The sequence below is a fragment of the Macaca mulatta genome, chromosome 19, assembly GCF_049350105.2.
Source record: "Macaca mulatta isolate MMU2019108-1 chromosome 19, T2T-MMU8v2.0, whole genome shotgun sequence".
NCBI lineage: Eukaryota > Metazoa > Chordata > Mammalia > Primates > Cercopithecidae > Macaca > Macaca mulatta.
In genome coordinates, this window is record NC_133424.1 from 19,487,750 (window position 1) to 19,508,110 (window position 20,361).

At 55.3% G+C, this 20,361-nt stretch overlaps 1 protein-coding gene and 1 long non-coding RNA gene across 9 annotated transcripts; one reads left to right on the plus strand and one right to left on the minus strand.

The window, feature by feature from the left end:
• Positions 1-541: 541 nt before the first annotated feature.
• On the minus strand, positions 542-13,909 carry HOMER3 (homer scaffold protein 3). Of its 8 annotated transcripts, none has more exons than XM_077976840.1 (10): positions 13,772-13,909; positions 11,708-11,788; positions 11,467-11,623; positions 11,107-11,238; positions 5,787-5,894; positions 4,171-4,292; positions 3,221-3,377; positions 2,757-2,873; positions 2,538-2,659; positions 542-1,015 (listed from the first exon to the last, which is right to left on the minus strand). In XM_077976840.1, exons 2-10 carry the CDS (start codon positions 11,719-11,721, stop codon positions 775-777), a joined length of 1,170 nt encoding a protein of 389 aa, XP_077832966.1. In that variant the 5' UTR covers positions 11,722-11,788; positions 13,772-13,909; the 3' UTR covers positions 542-774.
• On the plus strand, positions 13,275-19,939 carry LOC106994666 (uncharacterized). Its single transcript, XR_001441295.3, has 3 exons — positions 13,275-13,345; positions 19,192-19,342; positions 19,436-19,939. It is a non-coding gene; the product is annotated as an uncharacterized LOC106994666 (long non-coding RNA).
• The last annotated feature ends 422 nt before the right edge of the window (positions 19,940-20,361 follow it).

Here is a 20,361-nt window from a genome sequence, read left to right on the forward strand (position 1 = left end):
AAGAGCAGGGGGACAGGAGAGGTGGGGTGCGGCTGCCGGTGCTTCACGTCCGTTTCTACCAGGCAGGCCCTAAGTTTTGCAGACAAACCACCTGCTCGAATGACCATGGGATTTCGGGTCCTGAAGCCCCTCTCTGGGCTTCCAGTTTCCTCCTCCGGAGAATGGGCATAGCAACTGTCCTGCTCTCCAGAGGCGGCTGTGAGGTTTCAGTGAGGTCAGTCCTGTGCCGAATGGGCGCGGCTATGTGCCTCCCTGACCACCCACCTGGCCACCTCTGGGGGTTGTAGCCAGAGTGAAGGGGCCATGAAAGTCCAAACTTGGCCAGACAACATGGGCTAAGCCCAAGGGGACAGGCAGAGAGACACCAGAGCCACGTTCCTGGTTGTGTGACCTGGGCACCCCCCTCGGACTCCAAGTCTCACCCTTCATCTGCAAGTGGCTTACAACTGCCACATGGATGCAGGGGCACCCAAAAAGGCAGGGAAAGGGGCCGGCGATACGTTAGGTGCCCAGATACCCACATACAACACACACACACAGCCACGCTTAGAAATGTAATCTGGGGATCTAGAAATTCTACACAATGAGAAGCTCAAAAACAGCCCCCAAGCTGCCAACAGCCAGAGCCAGCTGGGGCCCAGCCCAGCCCGGCCCGGCCCACCCAGGGCTAAGTTGGGACCCCCAGTCCCTTTCCAGGACAAATGGGTCCAACTATGCCGCCTGCAGCCTGGCCCACACCCAGGCCGGAATCGTTCATGGAAAACCAGCCCCGGCTCAGGGTGCAGCCTCAGCCAGGCGGGCCAGGCCCTCACGCAGCTCACTCAGCTCAAACAGCCTGACGTCCAGCAGCTGTGCCGCCCGGCCCACCTCGGCCCGCGCCCGCTCCCGCTCCGCCCGTGCCTCCTCCAGGCTGCGCTCCGTCGCCCGCAGCTGGTGTTCCAGTTCCGCATTGCGGGTCTCCAGGTCCTGCCAGGAAAGGGTGGGCAGGGTTGGAGGCCCCAACAAATCACCAGTCCTGCCCGAGGCGTCCAGAGTCTGACCACCTTCATGTCCCTCTTCTGCCCAAAGCCATCCTAGGGCACCCATCACACCAGGAATCAAATGCACACACCCCCACCCCACCCCCAGGGGCCCAGTTTCTGCCTCATTTCTAAGAAACAGGGTTTTGCTCTGTTGCCCAAGCTGGAGTGCAGTGGCACCATCCTAGCTCACTGCAGCCTTCAACTCCTGGGCTCAAGCAACTCTCCCACCCCAGCCTCCCAAGTAGCTAGGAATACAGGCGTAAGGGAAGTAGGTCCTTTAACATCTGAACTTAATTGGACTCACAAGAAGTGCCCCTGAGCTAGGTGGCTCACACCTGTAATCCTAGAACTTTGGGAGGCAGAGGCAGGTGGATACCCAGAGGTCAGGAGTTCAAGACCAGCCTGGCCAACACGGTAAAGCCCCATCTCTACTAAAAATACAAAAATCAGCTGGGCATGGTGGTGCGCACCTGTAGTCCCAGCTACTCTGGAGGCTGAGTCAGGAGAATCACTTGAGCCCAGGAGGCGGAGGTTGCAGTGAGCTGAGATCATGCCACTGCACTCCAGCCTGGGTGACATAGTGAGACTCTCTGTCTCAAAATTAAAAAAAAAAAAGTGCCTCATGAACATTTCTCACATAAAGTCTTTGGCAAAAGCCAAGCCAAGGCCAGGCGCAGTGGCTCACGCCTGTAATCACAGCACTCTGGGAGGCCGAGGCGAGCAAATCATGAGATCAGGAGTTCAAGACCAGCCTGGTCAACATGGTGAAACCCTGTCTCTACTGAAAATACAAAAAATTAGCTGGGTGTAGTGGCAGGTGCCTGTAATCCCAGCTACTCAGGAGGCTGAGGCAGGAGAATCTCTTGAACCCGGGAGGTGGAGGTTGCAGTGAGCTGAGATCGTGCCATTGCACTCCAGCCTGGGCGACAGAGCAAGACTCCATCTAGAAGAATTAAAAAAAAAAAAAGCCAAGCCCCAGGCCGGGCGCGGTGGCTCACGCCTGTAATCCCAGCACTTTGGGAGGCCGAGGCGGGCGGATCACAAGGTCAGGAGATCGAGACCACGGTGAAACCCCGTCTCTACTAAAAATACAAAAAATGAGCCGGGCGCAGTGGCGGGCGCCTGTAGTCCCAGCTACTCGGGAGGCTGGGGCAGGAGAATGGCGTGAACCCAGGAGGCGGAGCTTGCAGTGAGCCAGGATCGCGCCACTGCACTCTAGCTTGGGTGACAGAGCAAGACTCCGTCTCAAAAAAAAAAAAAAGCCAAGCCAAGCCAGACCTGGTTCCAGTGCAGGCTCTGTGACCTCAGGCTGAGAAGAGGAATTGACGGGGTCTGGCATGGCAATGCAGCAGGGACTCAAACATTGCTTATTGAACCCATAGATGGATATGAAACTGTACCAATAGCCACTGTTCACACGGCACCTGCTGGGCATCAGGCCTTCCACGGGCCTGGGCCTCCCAATACTCTATCGTCTTAGGTAGATATCGTCCTGACTGTTGAGGTGACTGTCACCCACCGTCACCCCACCTCCTGCTGCCCACACACACCTGCACCTTCTGCTGAGTCTCCTCACGCTCGGCAGCCTCCGGGGCCTCACGGGGCCCCCCAGTCTGACTCTTCAGGGTCTGAATCTCCTAGAGGAAAACAGTTCCCAGGGTCTGTTGCGGGGGTCCTGGCTTTCCCGCAGGAGGTGAGGGAAAGTGAGGCCCGGGAAGCATATTTGGCACTCACCTGGTCCTTGGTTTGCACCAGAGCTTCCAGCTGCTCCAGTGACTGGCCCTGGCCCGGCCCCTCCTTCTCGCTGGCCGGGGTCACCTCTGAAGCTGCCTGGGCCTCCAGCTCAGCCACCTGTGGGACAGGAATAGCAGCCCCTGACGCCCCCGTCTGCACTCTCCCTTGCTCCCCCAACCTCTAGGAAATCTGCCTCCTGTCTGGCCACTCCCAGGACCAAGCACCCAACTCCCTTGGTTGGTGCCACCACCCCCTCTGCACAGCTTGGACTTCAGGGTCTGAGCACCCTGAGGTTGGCATTGTCTCAGATCCATTTTACAGAACAAGAAACTGAGGCTGGGTCAGTGACCTGCTGAGGTCACACAGCCAGTCCATGAACCCAGGGCAGATGGGAACTGCGGAGGCGCGGCCTTTACAGTTGCCCGGGCCAGGTGGGTGTCTCCCAGACGGAGGGGTACCCTCACCCGCTGCCGTAGCCGCTCGGCCTCTGCACGCTGAGCCTCCAGCTGCTGCCTCCACTGGGCTGCGGCGGCGTTGGCCTCTCGCAGGGCGCCTGCCAACTTGTTGTTGCTGTCCTGCAGCGCGAAAAACTCGGCCTCCCACTGTACCTCGCCTACGGAGCTGCGGGGACACGAGGGTCGGCAGGGGGTGACACCGGGCTTGAGGGTGAAATCAGGGCAATGCTAGGCTGGGACGGGGACAGGGGTGGGATAGCTCTGAGCTTAGGTCAGGGCCAAGGCTGGCGAGGATGCAGAGTTGGGCGGGAGGTTGGACCAGGGGGCGGGGCCAGGGTGGGGTGGCACTGGGTTGGGGGCGGAGTCAGCAGCAATGCTGGGCTGGGGGGGTGGCCATGGGTGGGTGGTGCTAGGCTGGGGCGGAGTCACGGGCAATGCTGGGCTAGGAGGCGGGGCCAGAGGTGGGGTAGCTCTGGGGTGGGGGACTGAGTCAGGGCCACGCAAGGCTGGGGACGTGGCGACACTGAGCGCTGAGCCTGGGGATGGCACAGTCCCGCAGAAGTGGGGTCTTGTAGAGGACCGAGTCAAAGAAGGGGGCACATGGAATCTACCCAGTGACACTGTCGGAATGGCGGGGGAGGGATGGGAGTTTGGGGAGAGTCAGCCTATGGGGGCGTGGTCGGGGTGGGGAGGCGCCCCAGGATTATCCTAAACCCAGAGAGACATAGACTGGGCGAGGTTAGCAGCGAGACAGGGGTGGGGTCAATACGGAGGGGCGTGGCCAACGCAGGGTAGGGGCGGGGTCGGCTCTGGATGGGGCAGCATCCATATCCTCATCCCCTTCCCCAGATCTTGGGTCCACAGTTAGATCCTTGGCACTCCCTTGGCTTCCGAGAACCGCCTCCTCATCCCCCACCCCGACCCCCGCCCATGCCACGCCCCCAAGTCCCGCCCCTCACCCCTCAGACAGCATCTTCTTTAGCCGCTCCCGCTCTGTGGGGCCGGGGGCATCAGCGCTCTGGCTGCGGAACAGTTTTTCCTCGCCGGGGCCGTTGGCACTGACGAGGGGGCTCGGGGGCACCTGTGCATGGGGAAGAGTAGGTCACGACCCCACATCAGCTGGGATCAAGGCTGATGTGACTGGGGTCGTCACATCGGGGGTCCAACTGACCTACGCACCCTAAGCAGGTCCTTCACAGCACAGGATCCAAGTGTGTCCCTCCCCCACCTCATGCACCCTCCATGGCTCCCTATGGCCCCTAGGCTGGGAGTTCCATGCCCACGCCCTCAACCTTGCCTTCCTGGGCTTTCACCATCCCCAGGAGCAAGTCTGATGCAGGTTAGTCTAAACCAAGATACTTGGAACCTGTAAAGTAGGGGAGGGGGACAATCGAACAGCTCCCTGCTTTCCCTTCCCTGCGGCCGAACTTCAACATCCCATTTAGGATGTCAGCAGGAAGTCCAGCCCAGGCTGAATCCATATTTCAGGAGCAACCCCACTGCCTGGACCACTGGCTTTGAGGGTAGACAGAGTCCAGCCTGATTTTTTTCATCTCAGCAACCCCTCTGCACAGCCCTGGACCTGGTACCCAGCAGGTGCTCAATAAATAAAGCTGACTAAATTAATATGGGAAAACACACAGGGACAGTTAGTTGTTCTGCCTCACACTTAGCCATTTCTTTCTTTCCTTTTTTTCTTTGAGACAGAGTCACACTCTGTCACCCAGGCTGGAGTGCAGTGGCACGATCTCGGCTCACTGCAACCTCCACCTCTTGGGTTCAAGCGATTCTCCGGCCTCAGCCTCAGCCTCCTGGGACTACAGGTGCATGCTACCACGCCTGGCTAATTTTTGTATTTTTTAGTAGAGACAGGGTATCACCATGTTGGCCAGGCTGGTCTTGAACTCCTGGCCTCAAGTGCTCCTCCCGCCTCAGCCTTCCAAATTGCTGGGATTATAGGCGTGAGTCACTGCGCCCGGCCACACTTAGCATTTCAATTTCTAGTCTTCCATCCTGCCATCTGAGCTGATTTTTTTTTTCCCATGACAGAGTCTCACTCTGTCACCCAGGCTGGAGTGCAGTGGTGCAATCTCAGCGCACTGCAACCTCCACCTCCTGGGTTTACGCCATTCTCCTGCCTCAGCCTCCTGAGCAGCTGGGACCACAGGCGCCCGCCACCATCCCCGGCTAATTTTTTTTTTAGTAGAGACGGGGTTTCACAATGTTAGCCAGGATGGTCTCGATCTCCTGACCTCGTGATCCGCCCACCTCGGCCTCCCAAAGTGCTAGGATTACAGGCGTGAGCCACCGCGCCCGGCCTGAGCTGGTCTTGCTACTGGGACCTACTGGGTGCACCCCGCCGGCCCCAGGCAAGGTCCAGACCCTCTATGACACACTCCACACCCCTCCTCCGTGGTCCCTGCCATGGGTCTAACTTTAGGTCATCTGGAAGCATTGGGTCTTGAGGACCAGCACAGTGCCCCAGTCTCCCAATATCAAGGTCCCCTAATATCCGTTGAGCACCTGGCTGACTCACAGGTGCCCAGGCAGGCATAGGAGAGTAGGGAGTGCTGACCTGGTGGGAGGCGAGCCCCAGGGCTGGACTGGTGAGCTCCCCGCCATCCTGAGATTTCTCCCTGGCCAGCCTGGCTGCTTCCTTCACCTCCTGGAACTTCTCAGCAAACTAAGGGAGTGGGGAGGAAAAGACAGTAAAACCCCAGTCCATCCTCCCAAACACGTCACCATCACCCAGTGACAGCCCCGTAACTTTTGAACTGTACCCATCCCCTTATCACACACCTTGGAAGAAGGAAAGTTTGAAGAATGATAAACCACGGTGGGTGGGCAGGTGGCATGAGATCACAGAGGTGGCATTTAAATACATTGGGCCACGCTGAGAAAGGGAAAGGAATTCCCGTTTTCTCTTTTTCTTTTTAGGAAAGGGTCTCACTTTGTCACCCAGGCTGGAGTGCAGTGGCATGATCTGGGCTCACTGCAGACTTGACCTCCCTGGCTCAAGTGACCCTTCTACCTTATCCCTCCACTAAGGAGCTGGGACTACAGGTGTGTGCCCTCATGCCTGGCTAATTTTTTCTAGAGACGGGGTCTAGCCATGTTCCCCAGAATGGCCCTTTTCCTCTTTTTTTTTTTTTTGAGATGGAGTCTCGCTCTGTTGTCCAAGCTGGAGTGCAGTGACATGATCTTGGCTCACTGCAGCCTCTGCCTCAGCCTCCTGAGTAGCTGGGATTACAGGCATGCACCACCATGCCTGGCTAATTTTCATATTTTTTTTTTTTTTTTTTTTTTGAGACGGAGTCTCGCTCTGTCACCCAGGCTGGAGTGCAGTGGCCAGATCTCAGCTCACTGCAAGCTCCGCCTCCCGGGTTCCCGCCATTCTCCTGCCTCAGCCTCCCGAGTAGCTGGGACCACAGGCGCCGCCACCTCGCCCGGCTAATTTTTTGTTTTTAGTAGAGACGGGGTTTCGCCATGTTAGCCAGGATGGTCTCAATCTCCTGACCTAGTGATCCGCCCGTCTCGGCCTCCCAAAGTGCTGGGATTACAGGCTTGAGCCACCGCGCCCGGCCAATTTTCATATTTTTAGTAGAGATGGGGTTTCACCATGTTGGCCAGGCTGGTCTTAAATTCCCGACTTGAAGTGATCCTCCTGCCTCAGCCTCCCAAAGTGCTGGGATTACAGGCACAGCACCCAGCATTTTTTTGTTTTGTTTTGTTTTGTTTTGAGATGGAATCTCGCTTTGTCACCCAGGCTGGAGTGCAGTGGCACCACCTCGGCTCACTGCAACCTCTGCCTCCCAGGTTCAAGTGATTCTTCTGCCTCAACCTCCTGAGTAGCTGGGATTACAGGCCCGCACCACCACGCCTGGCTAATTTTTGTATTTTTAGTAGAGACGGGGTTTCACCATATTGGCCATGCTGGTCTCGAACTCCTGACCCCATGATCCACCTACCTCGGCCTCCCAAAGTGTGAGAACGACAGGTATGAGCCAACACATTGGGCCCCTTTTCATCTTTATCAGGGCTATTTCAACAAAGACAGCCTGAGGTGGGTGCTAATCTGTCTTTAACACCTGTTATTATTCCTTTTTTTAAATTTTATTTTTTTAGGTCTCAGGCTCTGAGAGACATCGGAAGTCAATGAGAAAGTAGTCATCCCATTCTTGTTTTTGTTGTATTAAATGCTTACATGTTTACATTTACCACCTATTTATGACAAGCAATACCAGTTTTCCAGTTAGAATAGGATAGGTTTCCCCCCATACCCTGGTTTTAAAATAAATGTCCTTCGTTTAAAAATAATTTTTGGCCGGGCGCGGTGGCTCACACCTGTAATCCCAGCACTTTGGGAGGCCAAGGCAGGCGGATCACGAGGTCAGGAGATCGAGATCATCCTGGCTAACACCATCCTGGCTAACATGGTGAAACCCCGTCTCTACTAAAAGTACAAAAAATTAGCCGGGTGTGGTGGCAGACGCCTGTAGTTCCAGCTACTTGGGAGGCTGAGGCAGGAGAATGAAGTGAACCCAAGACGCAGAGCTTGCTGAGCTGAGATTGGGCCACTGCACTCCAGCCTGGGCAACAGAGCAAGACTCCAACTCAAATAAAATAAAATAAAATAAATAAATAAATAATTTTTTTTTCAGGCTGGGTGCAGTGGCTCAGGTCTGCAATTCCAACACTTTGGGAGGCCGAGGTGGGTGGATCATTTGAAGTCAGGAGTTCGAAACCAGCATGGCCAACATGGTGAAACCCCATCTCTACTAAAAACACAAAAATTAACCGGGCATGGTGGCGGGCACCTGTAATCCTAGTACTTGGGAGGCTGGGGCAGGAGAATTGCTTGAGCCCAGGAGGTAGAGATTGCGGCGAGCCGAGATTGTGCCATTGCACTCCAGCCTTGGGGACAAGAGCAAAACTCCGTCTCAAAAAATAAATAAATAAATATATAAATAATTTTTTAGGCCGGGCACAGTGGCTCACACCTGTATTCCCAGCACTTTGGGAGCCTGAGGCAGGCAGATCACCTGAAGTCATGAGTTTGAGACCAGCCTGGCCAACATAGTAAAACCCTGTCTCTACTAAGAATACAAAAATTAAAAAAACAAAAATTTTGTAAAAATACAAAAATTAGCCAGGTGTGGTATGTCTGTAATCCCAGCTACTTGGGAAGCTGAGGCAGGAGAATTGCTTGAACCTGAGGGGAAGAGGTTGCAGTGAGCCGAGATCAAGCCACTGCACTCCAGCCTGGCAACAGAGTTAGACTCTGTCTCCAAAAAAAAAAAAAAAAAAAGACCTAAATTAGAAAGGTAAATTGTCCAGGTGCAGTGGCTCAAGCCTGTAATTCCAGCACTTTAGGAGGCCAGAGTGAGAGGCTCGCTTGAGGCCAGGAGTCAAGAACAGCCTGGACAGCATAGTGAGATCCTGTCTCTACAAAAAATAAAAATAAGAATAAAGAATAAAGATATTAGCTAGGGCCGGGCGCGGTGGCTCATGCCTGTAATCCCAGCACTTTGGGAGGCCGAGGCAGGCGGATCACAAGGTCAGGACATCGAGACCATCCTGGCTAACACAGTGAAACCCCGTCTCTACTAAAGAATACAAAAAATTAGGCCGGGCGCGGTGGCTCAAGCCTGTAATCCCAGCACTTTGGGAGGCCGAGACGGGCGGATCACGAGGTCAGGAGATCGAAACCATCCTGGCTAACACGGTGAAACCCCGTCTCTATTAAGAAATACAAAAAACTAGCCGGGCGAGGTGGCGGGCGCCTGTAGTCCCAGCTACTCGGGAGGCTGAGGCCGGAGAATGGCGTGAACCCGGGAGGCGGAGCTTGCAGTGAGCTGAGATCCGGCCACTGCACTCCAGCCTGGGCGACAGAGCGAGACTCCGTCTCAAAAAAAAAAAAAAAAAAAAAACAAGAATACAAAAAATTAGCCGGGCGTAGTGGCGAGCGCCTATAGTCCCAGCTGCTCGGGAGGCTGAGGCAGGAGAATGGCGTGAACCCAGGAGGTGGAGGTTGTAGTGAGCCGAGATTGTGCCACTGCACCCCAGCCTGGGTGACAGACCAAGACTCCGTCTCAAAAAAAAAAAAAAAAAAAAAAGATATTAGCTAGGCATGGTGGCGTGTGCCTATAGTCTCAGCTACTCAGGAGGCTGTGCCCAGGAGTTCAAGGCTTCAGTAAGTCATGATTACACTGCTTCACCCCAGCCTGGACAACAGAGCGAGATCTTGTTTAAAAAAAAAAAGACAGGCCGGGCGCGGTGGCTCAACCCTGTAATCCCAGCACTTTGGGAGGCCGAGATGGGCGGATCACGAGGTCAGGAGATCGAGACCATCCTGGCTAACACGGTGAAACCCCGTCTCTACCAAAAAATACAAAAAACTAGCCGGGCGCGGTGGCGGGCGCCTGTGGTCCCAACTGCTCGGGAGGCTGAGGCAGGAGAATGGCGTGAACCCGGGAGGCGGAGCTTGCAGTGAGCTGAGATCCGGCCACTGCACTCCAGCCTGGGCGGCAGAGCGAGACTCTGTCTCAAAAAAAAAAAAAAAAAAAAAAAAAAAAAAAAAAAAGACAACACTTTGGGAGGCCGAGATGGGCGGATCACGAGGTCAGGAGATCGAGACCATCCTGGCTAACCTGGTGAAACCCCGTCTCTACTAAAAAATACAAAAAACTAGCCGGGCTTGGTGGCGGGCGCCTGTAGTCCCAGCTACTCAGGAGGCTGAGGCAGGAGAATGGTGTGAACCCAGGAGGAGGAGCTTGCAGTGAGCGGAGATCCGGCCACTGCACTCCAGCCTGGGCGACAGAGCGACACTCCGTCTCAAAATCAAAAAAAAAAAAAAAAAAAAAAAAAAAGAAGGGAGGGAGGGAGGAAAAAAAAATAGAAAAGAAAGGTAAATTCTAAAGCTTCTAGAAGAAAACAAAGAAGGCCTGGTGTGGTAGCTATGCCTGTAATCCCAGCACTTTGGGAGGCCGAGGCGGGTGGATCATCTGAGGTCAGGAGTTCAAGACCAGCCTGGCCAACCAAACCGCATCTCTATGGAAAATACAAAAATTAGCTGGGTGAGGTGGCAGGTGCCTGTAATCCCAGCTACTCTGAGGCTGAGGCAGGAAAATCACTTGAACCCGGGAGGCGGAGGTTGCAGTGAGCCGAGATCGTGCCACTGCACTCCAGCCTGGGGGACGGCAAGGCATCACCTCAAAAAAAAAAAAAAGAAGAAGAAGATCTTCGTGAAAGCACTCATCATCAACAAAACCATGGATAAAGATAATAATGGAAGTATAGAGACGGCACAGGGTGGAGGGAGGTGAGGATGAAGGTATTGCTAGGGCATATGGGAAAGTGCCCAGCCCAGGCCAGCCACCCATTTGATGTCCCAAAGAGGAGCAGCGTGTGTCCAAAATTAGAGCTAGAGGAAGTAGAACTAGGACTCAAGAGCGGGTGTGGTGGCTCATGCCTGTAATCCCAGCACTTTGGGAGGCCGAGGCGGGCGGATCATTTGAGGTCAGGAGTTCTAGACCAGCCTGGCCAACATGGTGAAACCCTGTCTCTACTAAAAATACAAACAATTAGCCAGGCGTGGTGGCAGACTCTTGTAGTCCCAGCTACTCGGGAGGCTGAGGCAGGAGAATGGCTTGAACCTGGGAGGCAGAGGTTGCAGTGAGCCGAGATCGCTCCAGCCCGTCTCAAAAAACAAACAAACAGAAAAACGAACTAGGAATCAAACCAGTGAACCTTAAAGGGGCTTCAGTCTCATCTCATCCTACAATCCCATCCTGTAGATCGGAAGATAGAGAACCTGCCCAAAATCCCAAATTGAGCCCAGAAGACTTGGGCCCAGCCTCATCCATTCCCTCCACTTTCCCCCTCACCGGGCCCACCTGTGTCAGATGCTGTTCAGAGGCAAAGCCAAGGCCGTAGACAGTGTTGGCGCGACTGTCCGCCCACTGCCCGAACTTCTGGGAGGTTTTGGTGAAGGTCATGTTGGGAGTGACAGTGCTGTTGATGATGGCCTGGGGTCGGGAAACAAAGTTCAAGGTTGATGGGACAGATAATAACAAACATGAAACCCCCCAGGTATCACCTTGTATTAGGGTCTTGAAGGTCTTTACTCTGAACCATTTCAGGAGACAGAAGGCCCAGGGTTTCCCATCCCTTGGGCACACAGCAAGCCAGCCACTAGACCCAGGTTTGTCACCAGGACTCCTGGTGCCTCTTCCCCACCCAGACCCCACCCGGACCTTGGCGCCCCCGATGCTGATGATGCGGTAGACATTGCGGGTGGCATCGTAGAAATAGGAGACAGTGAGTGCATGCTTGCCCGCGGGGATCCAGTTTCGCTTGGTGGCCGGGTCGATCTGGAACACGTGCGCCCGTGTGCTGAAGATTGGCTGCTCCCTGAATGGGGACCGGGTGTTTGGTGGGGGCCAGGCAACCCCCTTAGACAGCTCAGGGCCTGGGCTGGGGGAGGTGGGAGCTTACCTGGCTGTGGACATTGGTCAGGTCGGGATGGGCAGGCTCTAGGGGGCAGCCAGAGAGGTGGCAGGAGCGCTGCTTTGGCCCCTAGGGAGAGAGCAGGGACTATGAGTGTCCCTCAGGCCAGGCTGAGGCCAAGCAGGTTCTACCTCAGAACCCATCACCAGGTGTGCTGTCATGGAACTTTCAATCAAAAAGGCAGGAAAGGCCCAAAGTACACCCTGTGTTTTGGGAGGCTGAGTCAAGAGAATTCTTTGAGCCCAGGAGTTCGAGACCAGCCTGAGCAACATGGCGAGACCCCATGTCTACCAAAAATTTAAACAATTAGCTGGGTGTGGTGGCATGTGCCTGTGGTCCCAGCTACTCGGGAGGCTGAGGTGGGAGGATTGCTTGAGTCCAGAAGGTCAAGGCTGCAGTGCAGTGAGCTATGGTCACGCCACTGTACTCCAGCCTGGACAAGAGAGCGAGACCCTGTCTCAAAAAAAGAAAGAAATTATAAAAAGAAACAAAAAGGCAAGATAATTGCTATAGATCACTTAGAGCAAGCGGACCCCATCTTTCTTTGTCTGGGGGAAGCCCCCACAACACCCTGTACAGGAGATGGCCCTCTGAGAGGAGCCGGGTGGCCGCTGACATCCAGATGTAAATTTCTCATTGTCCCGGTTATTGCACCCCTGTGGGGTCCCCTCCATCCTGGGCTGAACTGTGGAAGCCAAATCTCTGCTGAATTCTTTCCACCACATTCACCCATGACTGGCCAGAGTGGGGCTCTCCATCAAAAAGTGGGGCATTGAGAGGTGTGTAGTACCAGGAGACCAGTTCCCCACTACATCCTGCAGAGGGACCCCACCCCCCACAGCTCCCACCCTAGGGCAGAGGTACACCTTGAAGTTCAGGGTCCAAATCCCCAGGGAGTCCCTAGCCAAGTTAAAAAGACAAGATGTAGACAAACAGCCAATCCCAGTGCCCACCATGGGGGGCAGAGCAGAATCCACATTGGGAGACCAGGGCTCCCCAACCTCCCCATTGGGCCATTCAGCAACCCCGAATGTGCAGGGGGCCAAGGAGGGGTTTGGAGGAGGGGAAGACAGGTGGGGGAGGGGAGGCCCCGGCCCAGCGGCCTCTGTGGTCAAAGGGGGGATGCCCCCCCATCCTGTCCTGGGCAGCTGCTGTCCTGGTCACAGGGTCTGAAACCGGAGCCCCTGAGTGGGGGTGGGGCGGCAGCTCTGGCCTGGAAAGGGGGCGGGTCCTGTGCTGGGTGGGAGTTAGGGAACACAGGGGTCCCCGGAACCCAGGCCCTTCCGGTCCGGCAGCTCCTGCTGCGACTTGCAGCGTTTGGGGAAAGTTACTCACCAACTAGTCATGCGCCTCGGATGCCGCCGGCCACAGGGCTCCCGGAGGGGGGTCCGACACCGCCCGGTGCCCGGGATCCCCAATCTGGCCGGTGGATGAGGCCCCATCCCATGTACCCCAGTCCGGAGAACGGGGGGTTACTATTAATTCAGGATTCCATCCCCACACCCAGTGCGCGCCCCAACTCCGGGACATGTGCCCTGCCCCTGGAACTTCCGAGATTCCCGCGACGCCCCCTGTCTCTGGGTCAAGAACTTCGGGGGACACCTCTTCTGCCTCCTCCAACCCCAGGTCGGTAACTCCGGGGACTCTCTCCCTGCCTCCTCTCTAACCAGGTCCGGGACCCGGGTCCCCCGCGTTGTCCCAGACTGCTAAACTTCGAAGACCCCCTGCCATCCCTCCAGTCCCTGGGTCCGGGACGTCCGGACCCCTCCCACGCCAGTACCCCACCCCAGGTCCGCAACTTTGGGGACCCCTTCGCAGCCTCCTCCAACGCCGGGTCCAGAACTTTGGGAACCTCCCGCGCAGTCCCCTCTCCGACCCTGAATCCAGAAGTTCGGGACCCCCGCGCTCCCTCCAGCCCTGGAACTTGGGGACCCCCTGAGCCGCTCCCAGTCCCCGGGTCCGGAACTTCTGGGGACCCCCCGCGACCTCCCCTTGGCCCTGGGACTTCGAGGCCCCCGCGCTCCCGGCGCAGGCTCGGCCGGCCGGGCTCACCCTGCCGGGTCGGCGCCCCGCGAGTGTCCAGGCGCGGGTCGGGTGCGGCCCCCGCGGCGCTGACTCCGCGCTGCCGGGCGCCCCGCTCGCTCCCTGGCTCCCGGGCCCGCGCCCTCCGCGCCGCCCTCCGCGCCGCCCGCGCCTTTGTCTGCGCCGCCGCCGCCGCCGCCCGCGCCGCCTCCGGTCCCATCGCGGCCGGTCCCGACGCGGCCGCCGCCCGCCCCGCCTCCCCGGGCCGCCAAGGCCGCCCCGCTGCGCCCCCTGCTGGCTTTTTGCAGCGGGAGGGGTAGAGGGGAGGGGACACGGGGGAGGAGCGGGGGCCGGGACTGGGGAAGAGAGGGAGGATTGGGGGAGGGGGCTAGGGCAGTGGAGGGGGACTGGGGGGGTTGCGGGGGGTCGGAGTTGGGAGCAGAGGGTGAGGACAGAGAGACAGACGGAGAGGGACATCTGGGATGATAAAGAGACCCAGAAACAGAGACACGGGGGAGACAGGCGGAGAGATAGGAAGTAGATGGAGTTGTACGGACTGCGATGTGACCTCTCACCCTCCTGTCACCTTCTCAGGGGACAGCTGCCTCTCTCCCCACTACCTGAAGTCATAACTTTGGGCCTGTGAGGGAGGTCAGGTCCCTCCCGGGCTGACATGGGTGGCCCAGTGAAGTTGGGGAGGGGGCAGTGGGTCCCAGGGTCTGCATACAGTAAGTGCTCAATGGGTGTTGCCAGGAAACGGAAGAGATCAACTTTGGGAGGGAACGGGAAGCAAGACAAAGAGAGAAACCTTCCTGTCTGTCCTCCTGACCGCCCCATCCCTGAGCAGGGACGTCTGTCCACCTCTGTCCCTCCCAAGACGATGGTAAAAAAGCCCACAATGGTGGGATTACGGTGATCATTGCTGTTGTTTGAGGTTTCCAGGATCCAAAGGTTGAGGGAATGTCTCCAACGCATGGTTGTATCCCCTCAGCCTCCACTGGCCTGGCTTTGTCACCTCTGGTCACAGGTAGCACCCCCTTCCCACACTCACCAGGAGAGCGTCCTTCCGGAGTTGAGCTGAGATCCACCTCCCCAGCCCCAAGCCCATGGGTCCCACTTGTCAATCCTGGTGCCAGCCCCTCTCTGGCACCTTCTCCAAAATCACACAGTGCTGTTGGTTCATTCATGGGCAGAGGCCCGGAGCTCCCTGGAATCAAGGCCTGTGGCGCCCTAAAGCTCTGACCTTACATTTGAGTTTTTCTTTTTTTTCCCTTTCTTTTTTTTTGAGACAAAGTCTCACTCTGTTGCCCAGGCTGGAGTACAGTGGCACAATCTCAGCTTACTGCAGCCTCTGCCTCCCAGATTCAAGTGATTCTCCTGCCTCAGCCTCCCGAGTAGCTGGGACTACAGGTTCATGCCACCACACCTGGCTGATTTTTGTATTTTTAATAAAGATGGGGTTTCGCCATGTTGCCCAGTCTGGTCTCGAACTCCTCACCTCAAGTGATCCGGCCCCCTTCGGCCTCCTAAAGTGCTGGGATTACAGACATGAGCCACTGCACCTGGCTGTTTTTTGACAACTTCAGAGAGGCTTTTGCTTTTCATCTCCAAGACCTCTGCTCCTGTCTCCTTTCCCTGTTCCTTTATTTCTGTTTCCTTCTAAGAAGAATAGTATATCTGAGCTGGTAGTTACATTTGAATTACCTTTAGGTGAATTCCAGGTCAGATTGTCTTTGGAGATTGACTCCTGGACCAAGATCTGAGTCTTTTCCCCCGTCCAGGCCTTTGCCCAAACTGTTCCATCCACCTGGAATGCCCTCTCTGCAGGCATGTCTTCCACCTTGTCCTTCCAGGCTCAGCGCCACCACCCTGTCTCCTCCTCCAGGAAGCCTCTCTGACTACCCTGGCCTTGGACGGGATCTTTCCCTCCCCTGTCCCAATCCCTGTGACTCTTTCTTTCTTTCTTTTCTTTTTTTTTTTTTTTTTTTTTTTTTTGAGACGGAGTCTCGCTCTGTCGCCCAGACTGGAGTGCAGTGGCGCGATCTCGGCTCACTGCAAGCTCCGCCTCCCGGGTTCACGCCATTCTCCTGCCTCAGCCTCCCGAGTAGCTGGGACTACAGGCGCCCGCCACCACGCCCGGCTAATTTCTTTTTGTATTTTTAGTAGAGACGGGGTTTCACCGTGTTAGCCAGGATGTTCTCGATCTCCTGACCTCGTGATCCGCCCGCCTCGGCCTCCCAAAGTGCTGGGATTACAGGCTTGAGCCACCGCGCCCGGCCCTTTCTTTTCTTTTTTAAAGTTTATTTTTAGAGACAAGGTCTCACTATGTTGCCCAGGCTGGTCTCAAACTCCTGAGCTCAAGTGATCCTCCCACCTCAGCCTCCCAAAGTGCTGGGATGACAGGGGTGAACCCAAACCCTTTCTGTGACTCTTATGTTACCTGTTTATTACATGACCAGGGCTGGGTGCTCCTCTAGGGCTGGCCCATCCATCCTGAAGCCCCAGTCTGACCCAGCACAAGAGCGACTATTCATCTCACAGGGGAAACTGAGGCACAGACTCGGTTTCCCGGGCTGCTTCTAACTTCATGAGGCATCTGCACAAGGGAAGGATTTGGCTCTGTTCTCAGGCTGGAAGCCACGAAATGCTTGAACATTGTGGGGAGCAAAGAAAATACCGTCTGTTCTGCACAAAAAATGACTTCTCCTTATTACCAACAAAATAATGGAAAAAATAAAAAAGTATCTGGGAAAGGTGCTGGCATGGCCGAGGCTTCTGGAAGCTGTTTAGAGCTTGCCGAGTGTAGAACTGGGGCCATGTGGCTCTTCTACAGGGGCAGCTGGGCGGGGGACCCAGGCAGGCTTTGCCCTTTGTGTGGGCAGAAAGCAACAGTGAAAGAGACAGTGAAGGGTTGAGTTGTTTCCCTGAACGCCCTTTCCGGTCTCTGGGAGGGGCTGGGACAGAGCTGGCCTTGAGCAGCCCCAACCTGAATTTGGATTAGCCAAGTCTACCCTGAGGCAGTGGCTTCCTCAGTGTGGGCCTCAGTTTTCTCACCTGGAAAATGGGCTGATGCTTGCAGGGCTTCTAGTAGAGGGAGGAACATGACGGATTCAGTCAATATCAGCAGCTGGCCGGGCGCGGTGGCTCAAGCCTGTAATCCCAGCACTTTGGGAGGCCGAGACGGGCGGATCACAAGGTCAGGAGATCGAGACCATCCTGGCTAACCCGGTGAAACCCCGTCTCTACTAAAAAATACAAAAAACTAGCCGGGCGAGGTGGTGGGCGCCTGTAGTCCCAGCTACTCCGGAGGCTGAGGCAGGAGAATGGCGTGAACCCGGGAGGCGGAGCTTGCAGTGAGCTGAAATCCGGCCACTGCACTCCAGCCTGGGTGACAGAGCGAGACTCCGTCTCAAAAAAAAAAAAAAAAAAAAATATCAGCAGCTGTCCTCTGGGGTGCCTTCCATTAGGTTCGTAGACAGAGGCCCTGCCACTCTTTGCTGCAGCTGGGGAAACTGAGTCAGTGCCTCAGTTTCCCTGCTGGCATGAACAGTCACTCTTGTACTGGGTCAGACTGAGGCTTCAGGATGGATGGGCCAGCCCTAGAGGAGCACCCAGACCTGGTCATATAATAAACAGGTAACATAAGAGTCACAGAAAGGCACTGGGCTCATGAGTGTCATCCCAGCACTTTGGGAGGCTGAGGCAGGCAGATCACCTGAGGTCAGGAGTTTCGGACCAGCCTGGCCAAAACATGGTGAAACCCCGTCTCTATTAAAAATACAAAAATTAGCCGGGCATGGTGGTGCACACCTGTAATCCCAGCTACTCGGGAGGCTGAGGCAGGAGAATTACTTGAACCCAGGAGGCAGAGGTACAATTGAGCTGAGATCAGGTCACTGTACTCCAGCCTGGGTGACAGAGGGAGACTCTGTCTCAAAAAAGAAAAAAAATAAAGGGAAGGAAAGAAGAAAGGGACTTGGGATGTCCTTGCAGGGCAGGCAGAGGCCACCACCCCAAGGTGGCTGACTAGGAAAGTAACTTTCCTTTGGGGCTGAGAAATGGTGTGGAAGAATGAACTTCCTGTCTTAAAGGGGAAACCAAGCGGGAGCCCAAACAGCTCATTCAGCACTAAGAAAACTGCATTTGCAGAATGGCTTTTATGACTCAGGCTCTGGTCTCTGCCCAGTTAGATCTGACCCAGCATTTGGAGTGAGGCTAAACTGTCTCTCCTCTCCAGAGGTTTTCTGTGCCACCAGAGCAGGGACAGTCCAGCCTCTCTTCCCCAAAGCTGGGTGCCCACCTCCCAGTGAAGGTCTTGGTGACTACTTCAGGTCTGTTTATGGCATGATTTGGTTACTATTCATCTCTTACATGGATTTGTCCGGCACCTAGAACAAGCCTGACCTGTGACAGCTTTCCTTTTTTTTTTTGAGACGGAGTCTCACTCTGTCGCCAGGCTGGAGTGCAGTGGCGCGATCTCGGCTTACTGCAACCTCCAATTCCTGGATTCAAGCTATTCTCCTTCCTCAGCCTCCTGAGTAGCTGGGATTACAGGCACTTGCCACCACGCCCAGCTAATTTTTGTATTTTTTTTTTTAGTAGAGACGGGATTTCACCATGTTGGCCAGGATGGTCTCAATCTCCTGACTTCATGATCCACCAGCCTCAGCCTCCCAAAGTGCTGGGATTACAGGCGTGAGCCACCGCGCTTGGCCCCTGTGACAGCTTTCTATGAGCACTTTCAGAAGTAGGAGATCCCCAGGTTCCAGCTTTCGACTTGGTGGCTTTCAGAATCACGTGAGCCAGGGAGTGAATCCCAGAATCCCAGCCCTGCTGCTTACCAGCAGTGCCACCCTGAAGAAGTCACTTTTTCTTCTTTGTGCCTCAGGTTCCCCATCCATAAAATGGGCATATGAATTGTGTTCACTTCTGAGGTTTACTGTAGGGATCTAATGAATTCTTTCTTTTTCTTTTTCTTTTTTTTTTTTTTTTTGAGACAGAATCTTGCTCTGTCACCCAGGCTGGAGTGCAGTGCTGCGATCTCAGTTTGCTGCAATCTCTGCCTTCCGGGTTCAAGCGATTCTCCTGCCTCGGCCTCCCTAGTAGCTGGGATTACAGGTGCACGCCACCATACCCAGCTAATTTTTGTATTTTTAGTAGGAACAAGGGTTTCACCATGTTGGCCAGGCTGGTCTTCAACTCCTGGACTCAAGCAATCCACCCGCCTTGGCCTCCCAAACTGTTGGGATTACAGGTGTGATCCACCACGCCCAGCCCCTTTTTTTGAGACAGGGCCTCACTCTGTTCTAGGCTGTAGTACAGTGGCTCAATCATGGCTCACTGCAGCCTCAACTTTCTGGGTTCAAGCAATCCTCCCACCTCAGACTCCTGAGTGGCTGGGACTACAGGTGCACACCACTACACCTGACTAATTTTTGTATTTTTTGTAGAGACGGGGTGTCACTATGCTGCCCAGGCTGGTCTCCAACTCCTGGATTCAAGTGATCTGCCTGCCTCAGCCTCTCAAAGGGCTGGGATAACAGATGTAAGCTACTGCACCTGGCCTCCAAGAGTTGTTATGTGAAGAGAACGTGACTATAGGTGCTTAATAAATGCTTGCTATTATAAACATCCTATTTATTTTTCGTATGTGGTTTTGATCCTGAACCAACTTCTTACTCTTTTCTTTTTCAGAAGTTAGAAGACTCCAACCAGGCCTGAACTCTCAAGGACAGAAATGGGTCCAACCTGGCATGACATCCTCTAAATCTTTAGCTCCCGGCCCCTCAGGTGCCCCCTCCAGCTACCTCCCTCTTCCTTCTCCTCATTCCCCAAGCCATAGCTGGTTGGGCCAACCTCCAGACATTAGCCCGTTTGCAAACTCCTATTCATCCCTCAAAGCCTCACCTTCAATGCTCTCCTCCCCAAGAAGCTCTCTCTCCTCTACCTCTAGACCTTCTCCAGCCCTCTTCCCTCTTTCTGGCCCGGCCCTGACCCCTGCAAGTGCCTGTGTGCAGCTTTGACTCCTCCAGCCTGAGTGTTCCTCAAGGGTTGACACCAGGGCTGATGTTTCGCTAGAGTTTGTCACCTTCCAGCACAGAGTGGACCCATGGGGGTCAGGCAAAGGAGAGTTCAATACTATTGGTGATTTTGCATCACTTGAAGGAGACCCTGCCTTAAATTCAGAACTTGACTTCCGCCCACGGCCAAAGTTAATTCATTCAACAAACAACCCCCCATGAAGTTACGGAGCCAGGCTCCCTCAGGCCCAGGCAAGAAAGGGTCAGGGAGTTGGGGTCGCCAGCACTGGGTTACAGATTTGAGGACCTAGGACCAGAGTGAGTTGGGGATGGGAGGAGGCAGTGCTTGAGGCCCCTCTGAGCACCAAACCTGGACCCGAGGTTCAGTTCCCGCAGACCTAATTACCCTAATTTGCCACATGCACTAATTACCTCCTGGGTGCCAGGTGGCTGGGCGGGGCTGCCCCAATTTCCGGAGGTAGGTCGGGGCCCGATTATTTTTGGCTGTGGCGTCCTTGAAGGCTCCGCCACCAGCAGCGCTTGAAGGGCAGAAAGTGGGGCGGAGAAATTGAGGCCACATCAGGGGAGGCACTGCAGGAA

What these genes read in the sequence shown, in the direction of transcription:
- HOMER3 (XM_077976840.1), bottom strand. An exon ending in CCGAGCGGCTACGGCAGCGG is followed by an intron (nt 2,874 to 3,220) that starts GTGAGGGTACCC and finishes CCTGTCCCACAG; the next exon opens with GTGGCTGAGCTGGAGGCCCA. An exon ending in AGGAGGTGGGGTGACGGTGG is followed by an intron (nt 1,016 to 2,537) that starts GTGACAGTCACC and finishes CGCCTCGGGCAG; the next exon opens with GACTGGTGATTTGTTGGGGC.